This window comes from Oncorhynchus nerka, linkage group LG28 (assembly GCF_034236695.1).
Source record: "Oncorhynchus nerka isolate Pitt River linkage group LG28, Oner_Uvic_2.0, whole genome shotgun sequence".
NCBI classification, from domain to species: domain Eukaryota; kingdom Metazoa; phylum Chordata; class Actinopteri; order Salmoniformes; family Salmonidae; genus Oncorhynchus; species Oncorhynchus nerka.
Window position 1 is genome coordinate 43132624 of NC_088423.1, and position 27007 is coordinate 43159630.

General features: G+C 44.5%; 1 protein-coding gene across 6 annotated transcripts in view; it reads right to left on the minus strand.

The window, feature by feature from the left end:
• LOC115113249 (latent-transforming growth factor beta-binding protein 1) overlaps positions 1-27007 on the minus strand; it is a 138247-nt gene that overhangs the window by 14951 nt on the left and 96289 nt on the right. For 3 of the 6 annotated variants that reach the window (XM_029640699.2, XM_029640698.2, XM_029640696.2), the window contains 11 exons: positions 19192-19317; positions 18717-18842; positions 16711-16836; positions 16314-16433; positions 13053-13175; positions 9608-9730; positions 8753-8878; positions 6250-6378; positions 4088-4210; positions 3810-3941; positions 2602-2730 (listed from right to left, as the gene is read on the minus strand). In XM_029640699.2, the coding sequence (XP_029496559.1) occupies positions 2602-2730; positions 3810-3941; positions 4088-4210; positions 6250-6378; positions 8753-8878; positions 9608-9730; positions 13053-13175; positions 16314-16433; positions 16711-16836; positions 18717-18842; positions 19192-19317 (1383 nt within the window). The remainder of the gene's footprint in view (positions 1-2601; positions 2731-3809; positions 3942-4087; positions 4211-6249; positions 6379-8752; positions 8879-9607; positions 9731-13052; positions 13176-16313; positions 16434-16710; positions 16837-18716; positions 18843-19191; positions 19318-27007) is intronic. The other 3 variants (XM_029640700.2, XM_065012811.1, XM_029640697.2) reach the window with 2 other exon arrangements.

Genomic DNA, 27007 nt, shown 5'->3' on the forward strand with positions numbered 1-27007 from the left:
ATGAAGGGGAGGAGACGGGTTAAAGAAGGATTTTTAAGCCTCGAGATAACTGAGACATGGATTGTGTACGTGTGCCATTCAGAGGGTGCATGGGCAAGGCAAAAGATTGAAGTGCCTTTGAACTAGGTAGGTGCCAGGCTAGTAGGTGCCAGGCTAAAAACTGTACCCCTGCTGGGTTTTTCACGCTCAACAGTTTCCTGTGTGTATCAAGAATGCTTCACCAGCCAAAGGACATCCAGCCAACTTGACAGAAGTGTGGGAAGCATTGGAGTCAGCATGGGGCAGCATCCCTGTGGAACACTTTCAACACATTCTAGAGTCCATGCCCCAACACATTTAGGCTATTCTGAGGGCAAAAGGAGGGGGTGCAACTCAATATTAGGAAGGTGTTCTTAATGTTTTGTACATTCAGTGAATAGATCGTATTCAGACAGCTCCAGTCTCGAAACAAATCAAATCAAATGGCGAAAATGTAAACACAAATCTAGGTCTTTATAGTCAATCTTTCTCTTCAGTGAGGTTAAGCAGACAGGAACCAGAGGCCCCGGACTCACGCCGACAGAAAGACAGACAGCTGCCATACAGCTTCATGGCTCCGGCTCCATCACTTTCACTGCAGCGGAGTGTGTGTGCCCATGTGTGGGAGACAGCTTGGCTAAGAGTCTAAGCTCCGGTGCGTTTCCAATCCCAGGGTCTGAGGAGCACTGCAGACACGGTGGGGATATGTCTAAAACATCACAGAGAACGCCAGCTACACCTTCAAATTGAATGAAAATAAATGGTCACATCAATCAAGCGTCTGCCATCTTTTTTTTTCTGCAGAGAGGGAAACCACTGTCCAAATTTGAGAGGACAGGAGTATTTAAAGTCCCATCAATCTGCCTCAATATGGCCCATACCACATCATTACATTCAAGTCTTTCATGACATATGATTTAATGTCTACAGTGCATATACTATCTTTAAGAGAAGCATGACGCATACGTGTCTAGCACTGCCACCACCAACAAACTTCAGAGGGAAAAAAGCTGTCAGGGAAATACACTCAATCATACTTCCTATTGCTTTGCATGGACCTCTTCATGTTTATAATTGGCAAAACGGCTACAGCAGTTGTCACTGAGTCAGAAAATAAATCTCATTTGAAGATTAAAAGGTTACTGTCGGTGTTCTCGGTTGGCAGACACATCCATGGCAGACATTGCCATGGCAGACTACCCAGCGTGTCCATAATAGGGGTGAGCTGTCCTCCCGTCGTCATGACAACCCCGCTGAAGTTCTCGAGGCGGGAGCAGACGTTTTAGCCATCAGAGTGTTCCAGTGCTTTCAGCAGGACCCTTCAAGGAAAGCCTTGTAACTTCCTTGCAAAGAATGAGCACCTATATCATCAAAGCTCACACATGCACTGACATGAAATAGGCGCTTCTGAGTATCAGACCAAAAATATATCAAATGATAGACCATAATGTCATTGACAATTTGAACTAAAACTTGCAGTGGCTTTGCTCTAAGTCAAAGCAGGAGCCAACTGTTCAGTATATTCTAGCACATACTGTCGATGTACTAAAGACTATACCAGATGGTCTCTACGAAGAAGCAGACCTATCCATGCCCATGTCATACACTACTGTCTTCCTTCCTTCTCTGGCCCTCTTGGGACTTTTTTGTAACCCCCCCCCCCTTCCCCAGACACCCAACCACCCCCAACACCCACCCAACCACCCCAACACCCACACAACCACCCCCAACACCCACCCAACCACCCCCAACACCCACACAACCACCCCAACACCCACACAACCACACCCAACACCCACACAACCACCCCCAACACCCACCCAACCACCCCCAACACCCACACAACCACCCTCAAAACCCACACAACCACCCCCAACACCCACACAACCACCCCCAACACCCACACAACCAACCCCAACACCCACACAACCACCCCCAACACCCACACAACCACACCCAACACCCACACAACCACCCCCAACACCCACACAACCACCCTCAAAACCCACACAACCACCCCCAACACCCACACAACCACCCTCAAAACCCACACAACCACCCCCAACACCCACACAACCACCCCCAACACCCACACAACCACCCCCAACACCCACACAACCACCCTCAAAACCCACACAACCACCCCCAACACCCACACAACCACCCCCAACACCCACACAACCACCCCCAACACCCACACAACCACCCCCAACACCCACACAACCACCCCCAACACCCACACAACCACCCCCAACACCCACACAACCACCCACGCACACCCACACACATCTAATTCTTACTATTGTTGTGAGGTCTTTTTGGGGACCAACAATTGATTCCTTTTCAAAAACCTACTTTCCCTCACTCCTAACCCTGAACCTAAACCTTACCCTTACTTTAACCCCTAACCCTAACTCCTAACCATAATTCTAACCCCAACCGCTAAGCCTAAAACAGCCTTTTTACAAGTGAGGACCTGCAAAATGTACTCACTTCTTTGAATTGTTGTTGATTTACTATTCTTGTGAGGACTTTTGGTACTACAAGTATAGTAAAGTACACACACACAACACTCGTACTCACCCACGCAGCCGAGGCCCTCCTGGGACTCCTGGTAGCCCCGGTCACACAGGCAGCGGAAGGAACCGACCGTGTTCTCACAGAAGCCGTGGTTACCACACACCGTGGCGTTGACGTTGCACTCATCAATATCTGCAAAACGAGGAGGAGGAGGGTCAAGGGCTAGTTAGCCACTCTTCTTTACAGTCTCAGTGGCAAAGGTGGTCCCACAGTTAGGACCAGTTGACCCACAGAACAGCACCCACTGAGCTGCAGTGGAACTAGTCTCAGGTTTGAAGCACATCTCTCATTGGTGCCATTGCGATGAGTATGAGCATCCAGAGTTCAAGCTGACAATGTGTCTGGAGTTGAGGTAAATCAGAAGAGTGCAGCACACCACGAACACACAGAGGCAAGAGCTAAATAAACAAAAGGCAGATCCATACACTGAAAAAGAGTGTGTGTGTGTGTGTGTGTGTGTGTGTGTGTGTGTGTGTGTGTGTGTGCACATCAGACTCCACACCCTACGAAGATTATAATAAAAAGCTCAAATTTTAACACTAGGGAATTCATGGAGAGTGATAGACAAAACACTTCACACACAAACATCATCTTGGCTGAGCTGAGCAAACAGAGCACTCTAAACTGTAGCTGGAACACTGTGTAACCCAAACAGTGCAAACAACCGCCTGACTCCCAAACAAGCAAATGCAACAGATGTAATGTTGCTGCCTCACGACAGATGCTCAGAGTGAGTTACTATGGTCAATGAGGGACCTGTTCTGTGGAGTTAATTCGTAGAGAACCAGCTTTAGTTAGCTGGACCAAAGAGACAGTACAACTCCGTTAGAAGACCCCCCCCCCCCCCCACCCCCCATACATGTACAGGGGTCAAGTCAAGTTGACTCTTTGTGGTGATCAGTGTCTGTTACAAAGCAGAGTTGATAGGACAGAACAGAAATGTTTGAAGATGGATGGGGAACAGCATGGAAAGGTGTGTTGATTGGGTGTTAGTAAGGTGAGTTTTGATGGATGGATGGATGGATGAAAGGATGGATGGATGGATGGAGGAGGGTAAGATGAGATACATTGATGGGTAGAAGAGAAGCACAAAGTAAGACACTTGATTGGCACATGAGCATTTCAAAGAATTGGATGGGGCAGCAGCTGAAGCAACGGAAAGGTGGCATGGCTGTGGCCTCCTTTTTGATGCCCCCGTGATGCTGACTCACCAACACAGATGCCTTCTGGGCCACGGTCGTGTCCGGGGGGGCAGTCCACCACACACCTATAGGAGCCCTCTGTGTTCTCACAGAGCCACGCCCCACAGATACTCTGGCCCAACTCTGCACACTCATCGATATCTGGGAGAGCACAGTACCCCAGTCAACACTCAGCTAAACACCTGTACGCCCCACTGAAGTGAACACAGTAGCGATGCTTGAATTGCAGTCCTCGGGATATCATGATCGGTATAGAGAATGATGGGATATGTAGTTGTGTTACCAACCCAGGCATGTGTCAGTGTCTGGCTGCAGGCGGTAGCCAGTGTCACACTGGCATCTGTAGGAACCCTGGCTGTTCTCACAGGAGCCGCCAACACACCTGGTGTCATCCGAGCACTCATCCATATCTGCAAAGAAACACACAGTCACGCTCGGCATACCGGTATGTACCACTTCACATGCCAACAAAAACATTCTCAAAAGGGGTGTTGGAAACAAACATCCAACACCTTTCTTGGAGTCCAAGGACTTTGATGTCTTTGAATACCCTGAATGTCCGTTGGCTGAGACTCAAAGAAACAGCATCCCGCCATAAGAGCCTAGAGATGAAAGAGACAAGGAGAGACAACCACGAAGCAGATAGGACAGGCCAAAGCAGGTTACATCTTCCTCTTGATCTCAACTGGACACAATTCAATCTGGCTGTCAAACAGGCCCTCCCTGAAGCCCAACCATTCTTCTTCGAGGGGTCAGAACATCCTTTGGCTGTTACAGGGGAGGACAGTCTGTGGGGGTATTACGGTGCTTAAGCCAAGCTTGGGTCTGGGTAGAGGAGCAGGGAGCCATGACCCCTCTGCTTTTATTGTGTTCCAGGCCTCAGTCCCAGTCTGCTCCTCAGCTGTGGTTCTACTTGTCCAATATAAACAGGGGGGGGGGGCTGAGTTGGGGGGCGCTGAGGTGTTTTATGGCCCCTGTCCTGTTGCTGGTTCACTGGGCCCGTGTTCCCAGGATCAAACAAGGTCGGGGCCCCACCTCAGGGGGGCCTATCATGGAGCCATGTTCAGGCTGAAAACATGTTTATATCACAGGGAGGAGAGGAGAACTCCCCTAACAGTAAATGCTATTTCTCTGCTTGCCTCCTTTCAGCTTGGGAGGATCATGTGTCTGTAGTTCAGTCTCAGTGATGACACCTGCGAAAGCCATCTGCTGTTAACTCTGCTTTATAGACTTACACAACATGCAGGATGCTCACATACTATGGAGCATCCGCCTAATTCATTTCCTTAGTAATGGGATTAGTGAAATTACATGAAAAGAGAAAACTGGATGACTGCAGATTAGGACCAAAAACTGTCAATTGTAGTGTGTGTGGAATATGTTGTCCTCCACTCTGTGCACACACACACACACAGACACACTCTCGCACGCACACACACACAGACACACACACACACACAGACACACTCTCGCACGCACACACACACACACAGACGCACGCACACACAGACGCACGCAAACACACACACACACACACACACACTCTCGCACGCACACACACACACACACACACACACACACACACACAAACACACACACACACACACACACACAGGACCTCACTGACTGAGCCTGAGCTCCTGCATAAATCAGGAGTAACAGAGTACAGCAGAAAATATTCCTCCTAGTCTAGACAGCGAGCTCAAAGGCTTCCTTCTTTGTTTTTTCTCTTTTTTTACTGCAGGAAAGGGCATTTAAAACAACTCTGGCACGGGGCAAGACTCCTGGCATGAAGGTCTTTGGTGGAAAAATAGCCGGAGCCATATGGGTGTCCCACTTGTTGTTGATTCTTCACAAAAAAATACAGTTTTATATCTTTATGTTTGAAGCCTGAAATGTGGCAAAAGGTCGCAAAGTTCAAGGGGGCCGAATACTTTCCCAAGGCACTGTATTCTTTATCCCCTTACACTGTGTATAAGACAGTAGTTTTGGAATTGTTAGTTAGATTACTTGTTGGTTATTACTGCATTGTCGGAACTAGAAGCACAAGCATTTCGCTACACTCGCATTAACATCTGCTAACCATGTGTATGTGACAAATACATTTGATTTTTGATTTGATTTGATTGTGTACGCATGTTTGTGTGTGTGTGTGCGTGTAGTGCTGAAGTAGTAAAAAAACGATGTGCATTTACCCAGTACTACACACACTGCATGTGTGTGCATAGTGTGTGCACACGCTCAAGAAAGTGTGACGTGAGAGAGTGACGTGAGTGAATGACCGTGTGAACACGTGACAAAATGAGTGACTCAGTGAGCCGCCCCCTAACACACCTAACCACTCTAACAGCGTATCATATACTGTACCACCAGTCCTCTCGGGCCACAGAAACAGAGCTACAACAACTACAGATCACTGGAAGACGCGGCGCGTCGCATTCTACTGTACCTTCACAGGTGTGTGTGTCCTGGCCTGCAGCGAAGCCTCTCTCACAGACACAGTAGAAGGAGCCCTCGGCGTTGAGACACTCCCCGTGTGGGGAACACAGCTCCGGGTCGTCCAGACACTCGTCAACATCTGTAGGGGACAACCAGCCAGACCAAGACACAGGTGTGAGGTCATTCAACTTGACACACCAGGGAGGGAGGGGTGGATACAGGCAAGAGGCTTGTCAACAGCTGCAGGTGCCCCTGTCTCTGATTACTCCGTACACACAAACGTACACACACACACACACACACACAATGAAGGACGACAGCAGCGTTACCACAGGCAAGGGAGACGTCTGACATCACCTGGTACATCAGACTGACATCACCTGGCCTCTCAGCTTCTCTGGCACGCTCACATGATGTGTGTGTGTGTGTGTGTGTGTGTCAGAACAAGTTAACGTATGAGTGAGAGGGTGTGTACAGCTGCATGTGTGTGTAGGTACATCCCCTAAAAGAAGAGATGTATATACAGCACTAGTTAAAACGTTGGACACACCTACTCATTCAAGGGTTTTTCTTCATTTTTACTAGCTTCTAGATTGTGGAATAATAATGAAGACATCAACACTATGAAACAACACATATAGAATCATGTAGTAACCAAAAAAGTGTTAAACAAATATTATTATTATATTATTATTATAATATTCTATTCTTCAAAGTAGCCACCCTTTGCCTTGTTGACAGCTTTGCACACTCTTGGCATTCAATCATACAGTCGTATGAAAAAGTTTGGGCACCCCTAACAATTTCCATGATTTCCATTTATAAATAATTGGGTGTTTGGATCAGTAATTTAATTTTGATCTATCAAATAACTGATGGACACTAATATTTCAGTAGTGAAATTAGGTTTATTGGATTAACAGAAAATGTGCAATATGCATCAAAAACAAAATTAGTCTCCTTTTGCTAAAATAACAACCTCTAGACGCTTCCAATAGCCTCTAATGAGTGTCTGGATGAAGGTATTTTGGACCATTCCTCCTTACAAAACATCTCCAGTTCAGTTAGGTTTGATGGTTGCCGAGCATGGACAGCCCGCTTCAAATCATCCCACAGATTCTCAATGATATTCAGGTCTGGGGACTGGGATGGCCATTCCAGAACACTGTACTTGTTCCTCTGCATAAATGCCCGGGTATATTTTGAGCAGTGTTTTGGGTCGTTGTCTTGTTGAAATATCCCGGCGTAACTTCAACTTTGTGACTGATTCTTCAACATTATTCCCAAGAATCTGCTGATATTGAGTGGAATCCATGCGACCCTCAACTTTAACAAGATTCCCAGTACTGGCACTGGCCACACAGTTTGTGGGTAGCAAGTGTTTTTCTTGGGACGCTGTGTTCTTTTGCCGCCATGCATAACGTCCCTTGTTATGACCAAATAACTCAAATCTTTGTTTCATCAGTCCACAGCACCTTATTCCAAAATGAAGCTGGCTTGTCCAAATGTGCGTTTGCATACCTCAAGCGACTCTGTTTGTGGCGTGTGTGCAGAAAATGCTTCTTCCGCATCACTCTCCCATACCGCTTCTCCTTGTGCAAAGTGCACTGAATTGTTGAACGATGCACAGTGACACCATCTGCAGCAAGATGATGTTGTAGGTCTTTGGAGGTGGTCTGTGGGCTGTTTTTGACTGTTCTCACCATCCTTCGCCTTTGCCTCTCTGATATTTTACTTGGCCTGCCACTTCTGGCCTTAACAAGAACTGTGCCTGTGGTCTTCCATTTCCTCACTATGTTCCTCACAGTGGACACTGGCAGCTTAAATGTCTGCGATAACTTTTTTTGTAGCCTTCCTCTAAACTATAATGTTGAACAATCTTTGTTTCCAGGTCATTTCAGAGTTGTTTTGAGGCCCCCTTGTTGCCACACTTCAGAGGAGAGTCAAAGAGAACAACAACTTGCAATTGGCCTTAAATACCTTTTCTTGGATGCACTCGTCTATGAAGTTCAAGGCTTAATGAGCTCACCAGACCAAATGTGTGTTCCAATTAATCAGTGCCTAAGTTGTTACAGGTATTCAAATCAACAGAATGACAAGGGTGCCCACATTTTTGCAGAGCCTATTTTTCACATCTGATTTAATTTCATACAACTTAATATTGCTACACTAAACATCTTTGTCTGGACAATACCCCAGTACTCAGCTTTTATTAAAAATGAATGGCATGCCACTGTGATCATTTTCTGTGACGACAGAGTAAATTATTATGCAGCCTCAGAGGGGTGCCCAAACTTTTTCATACGACTGTATGTGCTATTTTATGGTTTGGATATCTTCACTATTATTCTACAGTTGTGTCCAAACCTCTGACTGGTACTGTATATAAAATACATGGTTTTTGTGTCTGTTTGCATCTGTGTAGGTGTGTGTATGTGTGTGTGTGTGTGCGCGCGCGTGTGTATGTCTTTACATGTACGTTTTGAGAACGTGAGGGAGCGAGTGACCTATACCTAGGCAGCTGGTGCCGTTGATCTGCTGGTAGCCCTGGGGGCAGCTGCAGCGGTAGGAGCCCATGTTGTTGACACACTGGCCCACACTGTCACAGGGCATGGTCAGCTCCTGGCACTCATCCACATCTGCAACCACAGGTACAGCTCTCAATGCAGGCAACACACACACACACGCATATACTGTAAGTGTGAACACACACAAATACACATAAAGATGCACATAATGTGCACGCACACACACACGCGCACGCACGCACGCACGCGCACGTACACACACACACACACACACACACATGGACCAAAACACAGACACTATGCTTTATGGGCAGATAGATGATATGAGTGCGGAGGGTGAGTCAATTTCAGGGTTTTAATTAAGGTAGATTCTATGAGGGGTAGGTGGGATTCATCAAACAGAAAATCAACTCCTGAACCATCAACAAACCTGAGCATCTGACAGCAACACAAGTTCAACAATCAAAAGGAAGAGTGTTATAAATAGATTGGTGGATTGATGCTGTACATTCCATGATTCAAAATACATTCAACTAGATTAACAATGTACATAATATTGATACTGTTTTTGCTGATGCTGAGTCCAAAAATGCAATCTTCAGAATCATTATCAGAACCGAGTGGTTTTAAGAACTTCTTTTCAGATCTATCTAAACACAGTTAACTGCAAAGTGTCCCAAAACATCCACTGCACAGTAGGACATTGTACCGCATGAGACAGTGTGCAGTTCTGAACGTGAGGGTGTAATTGTATGAGTAAGTGTACAATGGTATGAGTCAGCGTATAACGGTGTAAGTCAGTGTGTAATGGTAAGAGTCAGAGGGTAGTAAGAGTCTTACCGTCACACTGGTCCCCCGCCGGGGAGGCCCTAAAGCCCGGCCCACAGTTACACAGGTAAGAACCCACAGTGTTCTGGCAGTGCCCCCTGGTACACACCTGCTCATCCTGGCACTCATCCACATCTGGGGCACAACACACAGCACTGTTAGGGCAGAACTAGCATACAAATCATCAAACAAAAGCAGTAAGGTATTTGTATTTATTCAGGATTCCCATTAGCTGCTGCCAAGGCAGGGGTCCAGAAACATTAAGGCAGTTATATACAATAAAATAAATATATGCCATGACATTTGGAAGGTTTAGATTAGAGGTCGACCGATTATGATTTTTCAACGCCGATACCGATACCAATTATTGGAGGACCAAAAGAAGCTGATACCGATTAATCGGCCGATTTGTTTTTAGTTTTTTTGTAATAATGACAATTACAACAATACTGAATGAACGCTTATTTTAACTTAATATAATACATCAATAAAATCAATTTAGCCTCAAATAAATACTGAAACATGTTCAATTTGGTTTAAATAATGCAAAAACAAAGCGTTGAAGAAAGTAAAAGTACAATATGTGTCATGTAAGAAAGCTAACATTTAAGTTCCTTGCTCAGAACATGAGAGCATATGAAAGCTGGTGGTTCCTTGTCTTCAATATTCCCAGGTAAGAAGTTTTAGGTTGTAGTTATTATAGGAATTATAGGACATTTCTCTCTCTACCACTTGTATTTCATATACCTTTGACTATTGGATGTCCTTATAGGCACTTTAGTATTGCCAGTGTAATAGTATAGCTTCCATCCCTCTCCTCGCTCCTCCCTGGGCTCGAACCAGGAACAGAGCGAGTGACGTTTGAAACGCTATTAGCGCGCACCCCGCTAACTAGCTATCCATTTTACATCGGTTACACCAGCCGAATCTCGGGAGTTGATAGGCTTGAAGTCATAAACAGCGCAATGCTTGACGCACAACGAAGAGCTGCTGGCAAAACGCACGAAAGTGCTGTTTGAATGAATGCTTAAGAGCCTGCTGCTGCCTACCACCACTCAGTCAGACTGCTCTATCAAATCATAGATTTAGCCTTAGGTCATTAATATGGTCGAATCCGGAAACTATCATCTCGAAAACAAGACGTTTACTCTTTCAGTGAAATACGGAACCGTTCCGTATTTTATCTAACGGGTGGCATCCATAAGTCTAAATATTGCTGTTACATTGCACAACCTTCAATGTTATGTCATAACTACGTAAAATTCTGGCAAATTAGGCAGCCCAAACTGTTGAATATACACTGACTCTGTGTGCAATGAACGCAAGAGAAGTGACACAATTTCACCTGGTTAATATTGCCTGCTAACCTGGATTTCTTTTAGCTAAATATGCAGGTTTAAAAATATATACTTCTGTGTATTGATTTTAAGAAAGGCATTGATGTTCATGGTTAGGTACACATTGGAGCAACGATACGCACCGCATCGATTATATGCAACACAGGACACGCTAGATAAACTAGTAATATCATCAACCATGTGTAGTTAACTAGTGATTATGATTGATTAATTGTTTTTTATAAGATTAGTTTAATGCTAGCTAGCAACTTACCTTGGCTTCTTACTGCATTAGCGTTACAGGCAGTCTCCTCGTGGAGTGCAATGAGAGGCAGGTGGTTAGAGCGTTGGACTAGTTAACTGTAAGGTTGCAAGATTGAATCCCCCGAGCTGACAAGGTGAAAATCTGACGTTCTGCCCCTGAACGAGGCAGTTAACCCACAGTTCCTAGGCCGTCATTGAAAATAAGAATGTGTTCTTAACTGACTTGCCTAGTTAAATAAAGATTAAATAAAGGTGTGCAAAAATATATATTTCCGATTTGTTATGAAAACTTGAAATCGGCCCTAATTAATCGGCCATTCCGATTAATCAGTCGACCTCTAGTTCAGATGCTACATTGAGGATTCTAAAAGTCAATAACATCAAACACGGCCCGTTCCCATTTGAGGCTGAAAAGAGGCATAACATACCATTTTTGTAATAATAATACTTGAAATAATGTGAATTAAATGCGAAAGCTGTGTTCAAGGAATTGTCAATTATATTGGCCTTTCTACCGCATCTTGAATGCTAGTGCTGTCCACACCATAGAGAATCTATTAACTTAAGAAATAATAGGGAGGAAGGATGTGATGTATGCAAACAATATCAAAAACATTTTGAAAATCCTGATGAAAGTGGCAATTGTCCGCCCGTTTTAAACCTATACGTGTCTCTTCTAAGACCCTATGATCCATGAACCGTACAGACAACATCTTGGTTTCATCATACTTCTTATGATGTGCTCTCAAATAGGGATTATTTTTCACATTCATTTATCAAAAATTCAACATATTGATAGGAATATCTCAAAGTACCCTTTTTTATTGTGCTAATTTGTATACATATTGTTTTAAACAATATACTCTACAAGCTAGTGGGCTCAGAATCTAGACATCCTCCATATTTGCACATTATAAGAGTATAATGACCAAGATGTTGTCTGTATCATGTAATGTTCACAGATCATAGTGTTTTACAGGAGGCATGTCTAGGTCTAAAAAGGGCCTAAAATGGCCACTTTCCTCATGATTTTCAAAAAAATAGTTTGTGCTACAAATGTAAAAACATGTATATAAACATTTCCTGAACATATATTCTATTTTCAAGTTTTCCTGGGGTTGAATCGCCTCACACTTTGATACACAAACTCCAAGAGCAAGGTAGCAGGGAAAAGATTATTCTCATTTCAGGTGCAAGAGGTGGGCCAGGTAAACAGCGAGAGATATTGATGCGGCGTATTGGGAGAAAGATGACGAAATATTGATATACCGCAACTCTTAAGGGTTTCATATACTTTCATTACCCCAAACAGCCCAGGGTGATTACTGAAATTCCATCATTTATTTAGCAGGGCCCAATAGCTTCACTGTGGGCACAACGGTCCGCTGAAAAGGTTGAGCGCTGCCAGGCCAATTCTGAATGATTTATAAACCTGCATTACAAGGTCTCCATCTTAAGCAAGGCGCCTTGTGACTGGCATTAAAGACACTGTTGGAAAAGTTCGGGAAAAGTGCTTCGCTGTGCTAAACTGACTGTCTTAGACAGGCAGAGTCATTCATTATGTCACATATACAAACAGTGCCCAAACAAATAAGTGATTATGAGGTAATATGTGCTTACTTTTACGGCATTCGCTCTTTGCCGCTATTATGCTGTTTACATTTATGGGTTTTCTGGAAGATTCTAACCAGTGGCTAATTCAGTTTGGACAAAATGGTGATTCTCTCTAAACTATGATATCATCCAGTAATAATGGAATCCAGTCTTCTAGATCATTCAGGGACTTGGTAGAGCTAGTTTTGAGTTGTCACTTGAAAGTCCCATAACACCATAAAGCACTAGAATTAGGGTGTTACCTTCACATGATTGTCCATCTAGGCTGAGCGTGAATCCATCGTTACACGAGCAGACAAAATATCCCTCAAAGTTGGAGCACTTCCCATTGGCACAAGTTGACTGGTGCAGGCATTCATCTACATCTGGGCAGAGTCAAGCAAACAGGAGGGAAAGAAATGTAGTCAAAGATTTTTACAATGTGTTTAATATCTCAAATGTCTAAACATACTGCCATGTTGGATATGATATTAGAAAACCAAACTCCAGGACAATGTTATTTTTTCATGCTTCACAGTGTGTTTAATGGATCTCAAAACCAATGTTTGGGCCAACCTTCACTTGGCATAAGGTAACGCACCTGGAACTGCATCATAATGTGTGTAAACAACCCTCATTGTCTTGGATAAGATACAACCACACGAAACAGACCCATTGAAAGTTGGCATGACCTAGCTAAGGACCTAAACCAGCACCACTACCTCAAGTGAGACTCTAGAGGTCTCCCTATGTGTCACATGGCCTAATGATTTCCTGTCCCGACCTGCACCCTGCCCACCCACTGTGGCTTGGCTGGGTCAGGACACTGTGTGAATACTGCTCACAACCTCACAGTCAACCATCCACCACATGCGACACGTACTCTCTGGAAGGGCTGAGTGACGCACCTATAGTTTCAACAGAAACCGGTCGACTTCCAGGAAAATGTGGGTCCATATGGTGGCTTTTTCATTGGTTGATTTGTGGGACTTATACTGTACTGAGCGTAAACAGAAATACTACATTTGTTTCCTGAGGTGTTCTTTGTCCATTAAACAGAAACGGTTTAGGAATGAGATTAGATTATTCCTCATGGTTAAATAATACGGCTGTGGAATACGGTCTATAAAGTGTAGGAAATTCACTCGTGGAATGTGTGCGTTGATTCTGCTGCAGGTCTCCCAGGCAGCTCACATGATGTCCTGGAGCTAGGATTAAAGCTGATGTGAGGCATCATGTACCTCACTGACAATACAGACTGTACCCAGCGACCTACTCTGCATTCCGCATCTAGCTAGTGCGTTTCAGAATGTGGCTACAGCTAGGGCTGTGGCGGTCACGACATTTTGTCAGCCGGTGATTGTCAAGCAAATAACTGCCGGTCTCACAGTAATTGACTGTTAATTAACTTAAACACATTTAGCATCTCCTGTCTTCCAAGCATAGCCTACAAGGTCACTGATGCAGACCTTTGGAACATCTACATTTTTAAAAAGTCTAATAAATCCATGTAATTTAGCCTACACCTTCACAAGAAATCCATTATTTATTTATTTTAGACAGGTCTAAAGAAGCATGATATGAAGAAAATGTAGTCTATTTCAGAAGAACAGAATAACACACTCTGCGTTGTCCTTGTGTTAGGCACTGATCTGACTATGCCATATGGCTGTGGGCTACAATAGTTCATTTAGCAGACAATATGGCTTAGAATTCCGTAGCAATTTTTTTATAAAAAATATATTTTCTCCAAACGATTTGAGGGAGTGCGCACATGCACATGCGGTTATTCTGTGTTGAGCAGTTAACAAAGAAACAGGTACTATTATATGATTAATTTAGAGTTATTTATGTAACAAATGTAGAGCTATATGTTTTGATTTTTAATACATTCCAAGGCTGTATGATGCGACTCTAATGACAATTTTAAAAAAAAAAGGTTGTATGAAAGGCTTGAGCTCTGCTTAGTTTTTTTGCGCAAACTGTACACACTTCATTAGTCTCTCATTCACAATTTGACAAGCACTTGATAATGCCTTGAATTTCCCGTCTGCATTCCCTTTGTGTGGCCATTAAGCCCCTAAAAAATCCATGCCTTTTGCACCAGTGGTGCTATGCCCTTGATCTGAATATGATAATTATAATTCCCTTCTCCCCGCTGCGTGCCGAAGCACCTCTCACTCACATGGCTCTCAGTCACGTGATCGGGTCTTTCTCACAGGCTACAAGTGAAGACAGACACACCTGGACGCAACAGCGTGCGTCCTTATCCATTTCCGAGGTGCATATTGAAGATATTGGAAGAACGGTCCACATTTACTTTTCATCAGCCAACAAGATGAGTAGGCCTAACTAACAGCAAAAGCACTAACTTATGTCAATCGACTATCCCCATAGTGCAAAAGTTGACCTATTTGAGCCTGAAGCAACAGATGAGAACATTTAGCTTAAAATGTTGATAAACTATTAGGCTATTTCTTAACATTATAAGCGCAGCAATGCTTCTTGATTTAATCATGTCTTTACATACACTAAATAATATATGTGGGAAATAATGTTTTGATTTGGAATGGACCATTATTATGTACTGTATCTGTCTCGAAACAGGGGCAGCGGGAAAAAAAATACATTTAATCGATGCACTTTAATAGTGAATGAAGGATGCTTTCCCTGTGGTTCATTTATATATCAGCCAGGTAGGCTTTACTCCTGTTTTAAAAAGAAGCAGCGTGCTTAATATTCGGAAGGTTGAGAAATAAATATAGTAGGCCTAGCATATAGAAAGCTGATTGGATCCTCCTCTTTTTAATAGAGGCCATCACTCTGTTTTCTCACGCAATTGCATGGCCTATAGAAATATTGCACAACATGAGCTCATGGGCTGTCATGAAGTGTTTGATTAGATTTTCGATTACATTTGCATTGATGTCAGAGTGATAGAGTGCAGAGTACCAGGCAGTTAGTAAGTTTGGTAGGCTACTAATGACCATTGGCAGCATCAGAGCTTGGAGATGTCTAATTACCGCAAACGGTAGAACATGGAATTTGACTGCCATCATGACTCGTGACCGCCGGTGTGGCAGTAGTATGTCACCGTAACAGCCCTAGCTACAGCACTGTATTCTGTATATGACCAACAGCAGGGTAAACACTTATAATTGTCAGTGCAGGGTAGTATTAGAAATTCTAAATAGTGATATCCTCTCGATATACACCCTGTCGGAAATACAGTCTATGTCCCAATTCCCCTGCTTTCAGTCTGTGTGAGGGCTTTGAGAAGACAGAGAAGCAGTGAACCAGTACTGTGGCTCAGGGGTTCTGAGGAAACTCTTGGACTTCGTAGTAAAGGCAGAGTGTAAGAGAGATGGAGTGGGGGACGAGCCAATGCCCCAGGACAAAGCACACACCTAACAGCTTTGTCCCCCCCAGGCAGTATAGAATTTTCAATTCAGAGCCAAGCCACTCCAGTAATTTGGATGCTCCTGATTATTTGTGAGAGAGAGAGAGAATGTGCAGTCACATACCGACACACTGTCCTCCCTGGCCCTGGAAGCCCTCTGGACACGAATCACACTCATAAGAGCCCAGCAAGTTGATGCACATGCCGGATGGACACACACCCATGTCCAGACACTCATCTATATCTGTGAGAGAGAGAGAGAGAGGAGAGAGAGAGAGAGAGAGAAGAGAGAGAGTGTAGAGGTGGGGGGAAAGAAAGAGAGAGTCGAGGAGAGAGGCAAGCACTGAATCAACACCACAAAAGGCCAAGGATTTAAGTGTGGGTGATGTGTAAGTCGGCAATATGCATATCATGTTGTTAATATGTCAGAAACAACCATGGCATTGTCTTACCATGAACCCCCCTCTAATTCTCTTGCCCCTAAAGCTTGAACCCAAATCGTTGAAGGGCGCTTCTTGTACCTTCACACTGGCCTGTTGGGCTCATCCTGAAGCCGCCGTCACAGTGCCGACAGATGTAGGAACCCACATTGTTGACACAAAAGCCATCCTCAGGACAAGCGTGGGAGTTCAGACACTCGTTTAAATCTGAGCGAGGGATACAGAGAGGAAGAGGAGGGGAGAGAGAGGAATGGAGGGAAAGACGGGGGTGGGAGCGAGAAGGAGAGATTTGAGGATAGTAACTGGCTCCAAAGATACTCAATCTTTCAAGCATAATCAACCCTTTCTTGGTACTCACCCAAACCCATTAAGAACATAAGCATAATCCCCAAAACCCCGGAGAAATGTGATGGGGTACACATCATTTTAGTGCTGTGTCACTTCTGTTTTACAAACATGTCAGACATTACTCTGTCCAATATCAACAAGGGCAGCGGAAGTTCAGCCTAAAGTGATGGAATCTCCTGGTTCGTCCGTAGATCTGTGCCAGATCTCTATGTACCCCAGTCTGAATGTGATATCCATCGATCTAAACGATTTGGACAGTCTGGCATTACAGAGAGCTAGAAGAGTGACTCATGACGCTCTTTCCTTGACTTTAACTGAATATCATGGACATTGCGGATTCATGACAGGACTGTCTCTGCTTCATGCCCTTCCAGCCCCCTAAAATGGAACAAAGCCAGCTTAAGGTGACATAAACTTCCTCTGAGGGCCCTGGGCGGGACTTCCTGTGGGACATTACAAAAGACAGAACCAACCAGGAAGGAAACAGGGACTCTAATTGGAGGGGAGTGGTATCCAGGACACCACTCCCTTCCTTAGTAACCAAACATCCCCCCCACCTTGAAGTAGAGAGTGTAAATGCATGACTCAGCAAAATGACGACAGGCAAGAAACAGACTGGACATGGAGTGGAAAACTTTATTTCGGTTTTAACTCGTCATGTAGTGTTGCCTCTGGTTAAGTAAGTGTTTTCAAAGTATTTTTAAACTGAACAAAAATATAAACGCAACATGCAACAATTTCAAAGATGTTACAGTTCATATAAGGAAACCAGTCAATTGAAAGATTCATTAGGCCCTAATCTATGGATTTCACATGACTGGGCAGGAGTGTAACATGCTGGGGGGTGGGTGGGCTCCCACTGGGGATCCAGGCCCAGCCAATCAGAATGAGTTTTTCCCACAAAAGGGCTTTATTACAGACAGAAATATCAACTTCTTGATATGCCACACCTGTCAGGTGGATAGATTATATTGGCAAAGGAGAAATGCTCACTAACAGAGATATAAACCAATTTGAACACAACATTTTAGAGAAATAAGCTATTTGTGTATGAAACATTTCAGGGATTTTTTATTTCAACTCATGAAACATGGGACCAACACACTGCATGTTGTGTTTATATTTTTCTCCAGTATAGTTTCGTTTTCATCATTGGATTCAAGTATAACTAGCCACTCAATGTTCCATCTGTCTTATTGAAGATTTAGGGCTGTTGCCCTCCAAGTTGCCTGTTTTTGCACTCTTATTAATATTAATAATAGATCAAGTACTCATATCCACATGGAAATCTCTGGCAAACGGTGATAAATTATATCCTCCTTATTTCCTTTTCAGATGTTTGACTGTTACAGTACAGTACAGTTACGGGGAAATAATCATTGGCTTTATGCCTCCGCAAACCTCATTTTGTGTCATTTTGTGGAAGAGAAAATCTGTGTAGAAACACCAGAAACCACCTAATGACAGTGTTCACAGTATTTATATCCCAGGATGGGGAGGAGGATGGGGAGGACGTCGCTAATGGGCCACACTGTGGTCATCTCCTAAAATGCAGCCCCTATCTCCAGGGAGGGGTGACAATGCCAATGGGGAACTATACTGGAGACAACTGGGGAAATAACTAGGGGTTTCAACAAAAATGAAAACACACAAACGGCTTTCCAAATGTGTGCTGCTGCGGTGCACAACACGTATTGAATCTCAGGGAGTGTGGTGGTATGTGTGTGAAATGACTTTACCAATGCAACTGGTTCCCTCCTCATCTGTCATGAAGCCTGGTTGGCACACACACAGGAAGCTGCCAGGAGTGTTCCTGCAGCGGCCGTTGGAGCACAGTGATGCAGACTCCAGGCATTCATCAACATCTGTAGCAAGGCAGGAGTCATGGGATGGAACATGGGTCAACTTGCTAAGAAACATACTGACATGCTAATGTAAGTGGATTAAAGTATTATGAGTATAGATAGTGTTTATTTCAAACCACCACTGCACCAAAGCGGTAACTAAATGATTATTCTACAACATTCACACATAACTCCAAAATGCTGAAAGGCTAGTTAAATCATTATATATCACAAGTATATTCAGAAAAGGCCGTCATTGTAGGCTGTCATTGTAAATAAGAATTTGTTCTTAACTGACTTGCCTAGTTAGATAAAGGTTAAATAAAATAACAAAATATTCCCATTTACTGATGTAAGTCTTGTTTCTTACCGACACAGGTGGTGTGTGTCTCATCCATCTGGTAGCCCTCTCTACAGATGCAGGTATAACCCTCCACAGTGTTGTAGCAGATCCCCTGGCCACAGATGTGAGGGTTGACCTGGCACTCATCCACCTCTGGCCGAGAGACAGAGACAGAGAGAGAGAGAAAGAGAGAGACAGAGAGAAAGAGACAGAAAGAGAGAGAGAACGAGAGAGAGAGAGACCCAAAATAGCAGGATTTTGAGTATGCATGCTGAACACAATCATAGAGGAAACCTCATGCTACTCTTCAAATACTAAATACATAAATACTGTATCTATATGCGCAGCATAAACAAATCTATTCCATTCCTGCAAATGGCCTTTCCTCTCCCTAGCCGATATTCTCATCAACTTCCCATTCATGGCTGCAAATGTGTTTCTGTATGACAAATATTGGCAAGGATTCAGCACGCCCAACCAACAACTGCTGATAAGCCAATGCTTATTAGCTTGGAAACCCCCTCTGACTTTAAATCTCATAAGGTTCTTGAGCTGGCGAACTTAAAGACATGCTCCGGAACTTTGCATTTTTAAAACCTCACGCTTTGGGCTGGATGTGTCAATGTTAGGTTCATGTCAATGTTTAGTTCGTACGTGTATAATCTATGAGCAGAATTACTGTCTTACCTCAATTAGCCGCAAAATTCCTAGTTTGATAGCAACTGTTTCCAGGAAGTTGTGTGGCGCCATTTCCCCTACATTTTCCCCCACGTGGGCCAGCTCCCTAGCAATTCGCGTTCCAGTCAATGAGCTTCAGCCCCTCCCCATTTGAGTGACAGCTAGCAAGATGCACACACATCATAGTGAGAGAGCGCAATGATGTGGTGCACATATCTGCACGTGACATAATATGCAATTTGTGTGGACCACTTTTGGCTCTACTTTCATAACTACTAGCTAAAAAGTATATAAAAGTACCAGAGATTTTTTTTTAAAATGTGCAGAGGATTCACTCAAAAATGTATATGTTAGGCATTAAGCATTTGGGTCCAAGATACTAACCCTGACATTATTGTACTCTCTGAAACTTGGTTAAAACAATGTATAGCTGAACACCGCAGCTCAATCAGGTGTAAGAATACCGACTGCACAGTAGCAGCTCACTTTGTTGAAGCTAAACATCCTATCTCCTCCCTCAAATACACAGGTATCGAGCATGTTACTCTCTCAAGGAGAGGTAACATCGAGACCAGTTGCAGGCTACTCAGAGGAGGAAAGGGAGGACAATCCTCCTCAGTTACTTTCATAAAAATAAAAATAGTAAAACATTGTAAAAATATATCCTTTTTAGATGAAACTATACTAAATATAATCACGTCACCAAATAATTGATTAAAACTATTTTGCAAATAAGGTCTATAGTAGCAGCAACAGCACTCTGTAGGGTAGCACCATGGTGTAGCCGAAGGACAGCTAGCTTCCGTTCGCCTCTGAGTACAATGACTTCAATACAAAGCCTAGGAGGCTCTTGGTTCTCACCCCCTTCCATAGAGTGACTTACACAGTAATTATGACAACTCCCAGAGGACATCCTCCAGAGCTCTTGCAGCATTAACTGACATGTTGTCCACCCAATCAAAGGATCAGATAATTAATCTGGTACTGAAAGCATAAGCTACAGCTAGCTAGCACTGCAGTGCATAAAATGTGATGAGTAGTTGACTCAAAGAGAGAGAAAGACAGTAGTTCAACAGTTTTTAACAAATTCATTTCTTCCAAAATGAAGGAGAAGCAAGAAAGAAAAAAGGAAGAGAGAGGGAGAGATGTAAATGTGGCCATCTAGTCTAGCCTACTGAAACACACTGCTGAAACAGAGGGATGCTATGTTAGCTAGCTGGCTATGACTTTCCAACACAACACTGGAACTCTTCCAAGTCGAGGTAAACTTTTGGTTTGACTAATTTAATGCCACCGGGGCCCGCTGGTGTAACTGCTTACTGACTGTACACTGTAACGGTTACTGCATGACTGTAGCGGGTTTACTAACGCGTTAGGTCTACTATCTATGCTGACTATGACGTTACTTTAGCTAATATGGTGACAATGATGTAGGCTGTGTGTAGCGGTTTGGCTTGGAAAGGTTTTTCTGCTTCGTCACATACAGCTGATGGGTTGTGCATTGAAGTCCACACGCGAAGGGTAGAGGTGAAAGGAGGAGAGCTCATGGATGCAAGAAATAATACAACGTGGCTGCTATGAAAGTGAACCGTGTCTACGCGTGATCAGGGGTGTATTTATTCCGCCTAAAAAATGTTTCGCAAACGTGACAAAACGGGGATAAACATACCTGAATTTGTCCAACAGAAACTCTTGTTTGCAACTGTTGGACTAATGATTACACTCTATATCAGCTAGATGCAGGCAATAATGTGCAAGGCAGTATTGAATATCACTGTCTGTCACCTCAAATTTGTCTTTCGACGCACCTACATTGTAAACTGTCATTCATAGGCGAGGTTGTAGCAACCTCATGATGGGTGTAGGGAAAATTTGAGTATCATGTAGTTGCCTAAACCTGTCACTGTTACATTGGACTGGGTGAATAGAATATGAATGACAGTCATCCAATATGCTGTAATGGAAATAAGGCCATGCTCATTAAAAAAAGATTCCTACTCCCTCCTCTTAAATGGCACCGACCGCCAACGATCGGGACCCTACTACTACAGAGGGAGGCCTAATGGATCTCCTATCTAAAAACACTGACTCCTAGTGGTCTGATTATTGAATTTGACCTCAGGCCATTTCAACCCAATGATTTATTTTTGCCCACAGTTTCTTAGCTTATACTGCATGTCATGTTTCCCATGGTGACGATGCTCATTATGCATTACGTTTGAACCACAACAAGATATGAAATGAACTAATGAAACAAAGATGAAAGTAAATTAAATGTAAGAATAATGATTGTTGATATTAGCATAATGTATTCTATTATATCTAATCATGTTGACATAAGATTATGTAAATAATTGTCCGCATGTATTGACATGCTGTAAAATATTTGTTTCACTGTTTTTCATCCCTCATTACCTTAATTACTATGACACACCCCTCACTGTGTTCATTGGTTCCACTAATTGCACTGCTTGTCTACATAACTGTATCAAGCAGTTACAATGTAACCCTGAAGACGGCACTGCGTTCCAAAATGTTGGTTACTATACCCATTAAATGTTTGGGAGTGTGCGACCTTCTTTCTTTTTTATAGCCCTATCCATATAGGCCAATTTCTACAAGTGTAAAGGGTTAAAGCCGTTAGATGTAGTTCACCACAGTGCACTTGGTTTTATAACGGGTGATAGGTTTTGCACTCATCACTACTTGCTCTATCAGAAATTAGGATGGCCCTCTTTGACCTCATGTAAGTCGAAACACTGCATTTTGTAAAAACTCCCTCATTCCCTTACATCTTTACTTACCTATAGAAGAACGAGTTACCATACCAGATCACAGGGATGGATATCTATGGAAATTCCGTCTGTTGCTACAGACTTTTAGCTTTAAGTTTCTTTGCACCCCAAGTATGGAACAATCTTCAGAGTTCCCTACAAATGGATGTATTGGTGCCTTTCAGACTATTTGCATTTACTGTTATTTTATTGTTGATCTTTAATTATTTGTTACTTTTCAATGTACTTATTTTTTAATTGTATTTATGTATTTATAAATGTTTTACTTCAGTTTATTTAGTAAATATATTCCTCTTAAGGATCGGCCCCCTTTCCCCCCCAGATTTTCGCCTAAAATGACATACCCAAATCTAACTGCCTGTAGCTCAGGACCTGAAGCAAGGACATGCATATTCTTGATACCATTTGAAAGGAAACACTTTGAAGTTTGTGGAAATGTGAAATTAATGTAGGAGAATATAACATATTCGATCTGGGATCATCTTTGAAATGCAAAGGAAAGGCCACAATGTATTATTCCACTTTAGGCTCTATTTAGATTTTGGCCACTAGTTGGCAGCATTGCATGTGCAAATGCCACACACAATTTGATTGGCTGCTGTCCGATTCACACTGTAATCATTACATTTCATTATAGTACAACGGTTTGATTTGTCTAATCTTAGCAATTTCTTCTTAGCTAGCTACATAGCCGTCTTTGTATCATAGATATCATAGATAATTGTATCATAGATAATTGCGTAATTATCGTATTTCGTCGTCCTAATGCAGTCTACACTGCTATCTGCCCTGCAGCTAGCCAGCTAGCTAACGTCCACCGTCTACCGATTAGCAGCACAACTATTACACTCAACTGAACGACTTGTTTGTGTAGTGTTAGCTAGCTACATAGTTGTCTTTGCTGTCTTCGTATCCAAGATAATTGTGTAGTTTAGAGTGTGTAGTTTTAGAGTGATTATCTTAATTTACGGAGGTTAGCTAGCCAGCTATTTGTCGTCCTTAACGTAGGAGACACTGCTAGCTAGCCAACAGCTAGCCAACGTCCACCGAACAGAACTTCCGCACTCAACAACCCGGTCGCATTTCGCTTCGCTCCACAGGTAGTATCACATTTTTCATTTCATTTCATTACAGTACAACGGCTTGATTTGTTTGATCGTAGCTAGCTACATAGCTAGCTACATAGCCGTCTTTGTATCAAAGATAATTGTGTAGTCTAGAGCGATTTCCTAGGTTAGCTAGCCAGCTATTGTCGTTCTTTTAACGCAACGTAACGTAATCAACACTGCTAGCTAGCCAGCTAGCCCCGAATAGCAGCACAGTAGAAACTATTACACTCAACGGAACGACTTGATTAGTGTAGTGTCAACAACGCAGCCATTGCCAGCTAGCGTGCATAGTCAACAACGCAGCCTCTGCCAGCTAGCCTACTTCAGCAGTACTGTATCATTTTAATCATTTTAGTCAATAAGATTCTTGCTACGTAAGCTTAACTTTCTGAACTCTCGAGACGTGTAGTCCACTTGTCATTCCAATCTCCTTTGCATTAGCGTAGCCTCTTGTGTAGCCTGTCAACTATGTGTCTGTCTATCCCTGTTCTCTCCTCTCTGCACAGACCATACAAACGCTCCACACCGCGTGGCCGCGGCCACCCTAATCTGGTGGTCCCAGCGCGCACGACCCACGTGGAGTTCCAGGTCTCCGGTAGCCTCTGGAACTGCCGATCTGCGGCCAACAAGGCAGAGTTCATCTCAGCCTATGCCCCCTCCAGTCCCTCGACTTCTTGGCACTGACGGAAACATGGATCACCACAGACAACACTGCTACTCTTACTGCTCTCTCTTCGTCTGCCCACGTGTTCTCGCACACCCCGAGAGCTTCTGGTCAGCGGGGTGGTGGCACCGGGATCCTCATCTCTCCCAAGTGGTCATTCTCTCTTTCTCCCCTTACCCATCTGTCTATCGCCTCCTTTGAATTCCATGCTGTAACAGTTACCAGCCCTTTCAAGCTTAACATCCTTATCATTTATCGCCCTCCAGGTTCCCTCGGAGAGTTCATCAATGAGCTTGATGCCTTGATAAGCTCCTTTCCTGAGGACGGCTCACCTCTCACAGTTCTGGGCGACTTTAACCTCCCCACGTCTACCTTTGACTCATTCCTCTCTGCCTCCTTCTTTCCACTCCTCTCCTCTTTTGACCTCACCCTCTCACCTTCCCCCTACTCACAAGGCAGGAAATACGCTCGACCTCATCTTTACTAGATGCTGTTCTTCCACTAACCTCATTGCAACTCCCCTCCAAGTCTCCGACCACTACCTTGTATCCTTTTCCCTCTCGCTCTCATCCAACACTTCCCACACTGCCCCTACTCGGATGGTATCGCGCCGTCCCAACCTTCGCTCTCTCTCCCCCGCTACTCTCTCCTCTTCCATCCTATCATCTCTTCCCTCTGCTCAAACCTTCTCCAACCTATCTCCTGATTCTGCCTCCTCAACCCTCCTCTCCTCCCTTTCTGCATCCTTTGACTCTCTATGTCCCCTATCCTCCAGGCCGGCTCGGTCCTCCCCTCCCGCTCCGTGGCTCGACGACTCATTGCGAGCTCACAGAACAGGGCTCCGGGCAGCCGAGCGGAAATGGATGAAAACTCGCCTCCCTGCGGACCTGGCATCCTTTCACTCCCTCCTCTCTACATTTTCCTCTTCTCTCTCTGCTGCTAAAGCCACTTTCTACCACTCTAAATTCCAAGCATCTGCCTCTAACCCTAGGAAGCTCTTTGCCACCTTTTCCTCCCTCCTGAATCCTCCTCCCCTCCCCCTCCTCCCTCTCTGCAGATGACTTCGTCAACCATTTTGAAAAGAAGGTCGACGACATCCGATCCTCGTTTGCTAAGTCAAACGACACCGCTGGTTCTGCTCACACTGCCCTACCCTGTGCTCTGACCTCTTTCTCCCCTCTCTCTCCAGATGAAATCTCACGTCTTGTGACGGCCGGCCGGCCAACAAACTGCCCGCTTGACCCTATCCCCTCCTCTCTTCTCCAGACCATTTCCGGAGACCTTCTCCCTTACCTCACCTCGCTCATCAACTCATCCCTGACCGCTGGCTACGTCCCTTCCGTCTTCAAGAGAGCGAGAGTTGCACCCCTTCTGAAAAAACCTACACTCGATCCCTCCGATGTCAACAACTACAGACCAGTATCCCTTCTTTCTTTTCTCTCCAAAACTCTTGAACGTGCGTCCTTGGCCAGCTCTCCCGCTATCTCTCTCAGAATGACCTTCTTGATCCAAATCAGTCAGGTTTCAAGACTAGTCATTCAACTGAGACTGCTCTTCTCTGTATCACGGAGGCGCTCCGCACTGCTAAAGCTAACTCTCTCTCCTCTGCTCTCATCCTTCTAGACCTATCGGCTGCCTTCGATACTGTGAACCATCAGATCCTCCTCTCCACCCTCTCCGAGTTGGGCATCTCCGGCGCGGCCCACGCTTGGATTGCGTCCTACCTGACAGGTCGCTCCTACCAGGTGGCGTGGCGAGAATCTGTCTCCTCACCACGCGCTCTCACCACTGGCGTCCCCAGGGCTCTGTTCTAGGCCCTCTCCTATTCTCGCTATACACCAAGTCACTTGGCTCTGTCATAACCTCACATGGTCTCTCCTATCATTGCTATGCAGACGACACACAATTAATCTTCTCCTTTCCCCCTTCTGATGACCAGGTGGCGAATCGCATCTCTGCATGTCTGGCAGACATATCAGTGTGGATGACGGATCACCACCTCAAGCTGAACCTCGGCAAGACGGAGCTGCTCTTCCTCCCGGGAAGGACTGCCCATTCCATGATCTCGCCATCACGGTTGACAACTCCATTGTGTCCTCCTCCCAGAGCGCTAAGAACCTTGGCGTGATCCTGGACAACACCCTGTCGTTCTCAACTAACATCAAGGCGGTGGCCCGTTCCTGTAGGTTCATGCTCTACAACATCCGCAGAGTACGACCCTGCCTCACACAGGAAGCGGCGCAGGTCCTAATCCAGGCACTTGTCATCTCCCGTCTGGATTACTGCAACTCGCTGTTGGCTGGGCTCCCTGCCTGTGCCATTAAACCCCTACAACTCATCCAGAACGCCGCAGCCCGTCTGGTGTTCAACCTTCCCAAGTTCTCTCACGTCACCCCGCTCCTCCGCTCTCTCCACTGGCTTCCAGTTGAAGCTCGCATCCGCTACAAGACCATGGTGCTTGCCTACGGAGCTGTGAGGGGAACGGCACCTCAGTACCTCCAGGCTCTGATCAGGCCCTACACCCAAACAAGGGCACTGCGTTCATCCACCTCTGGCCTGCTCGCCTCCCTACCACTGAGGAAGTACAGTTCCTGCTC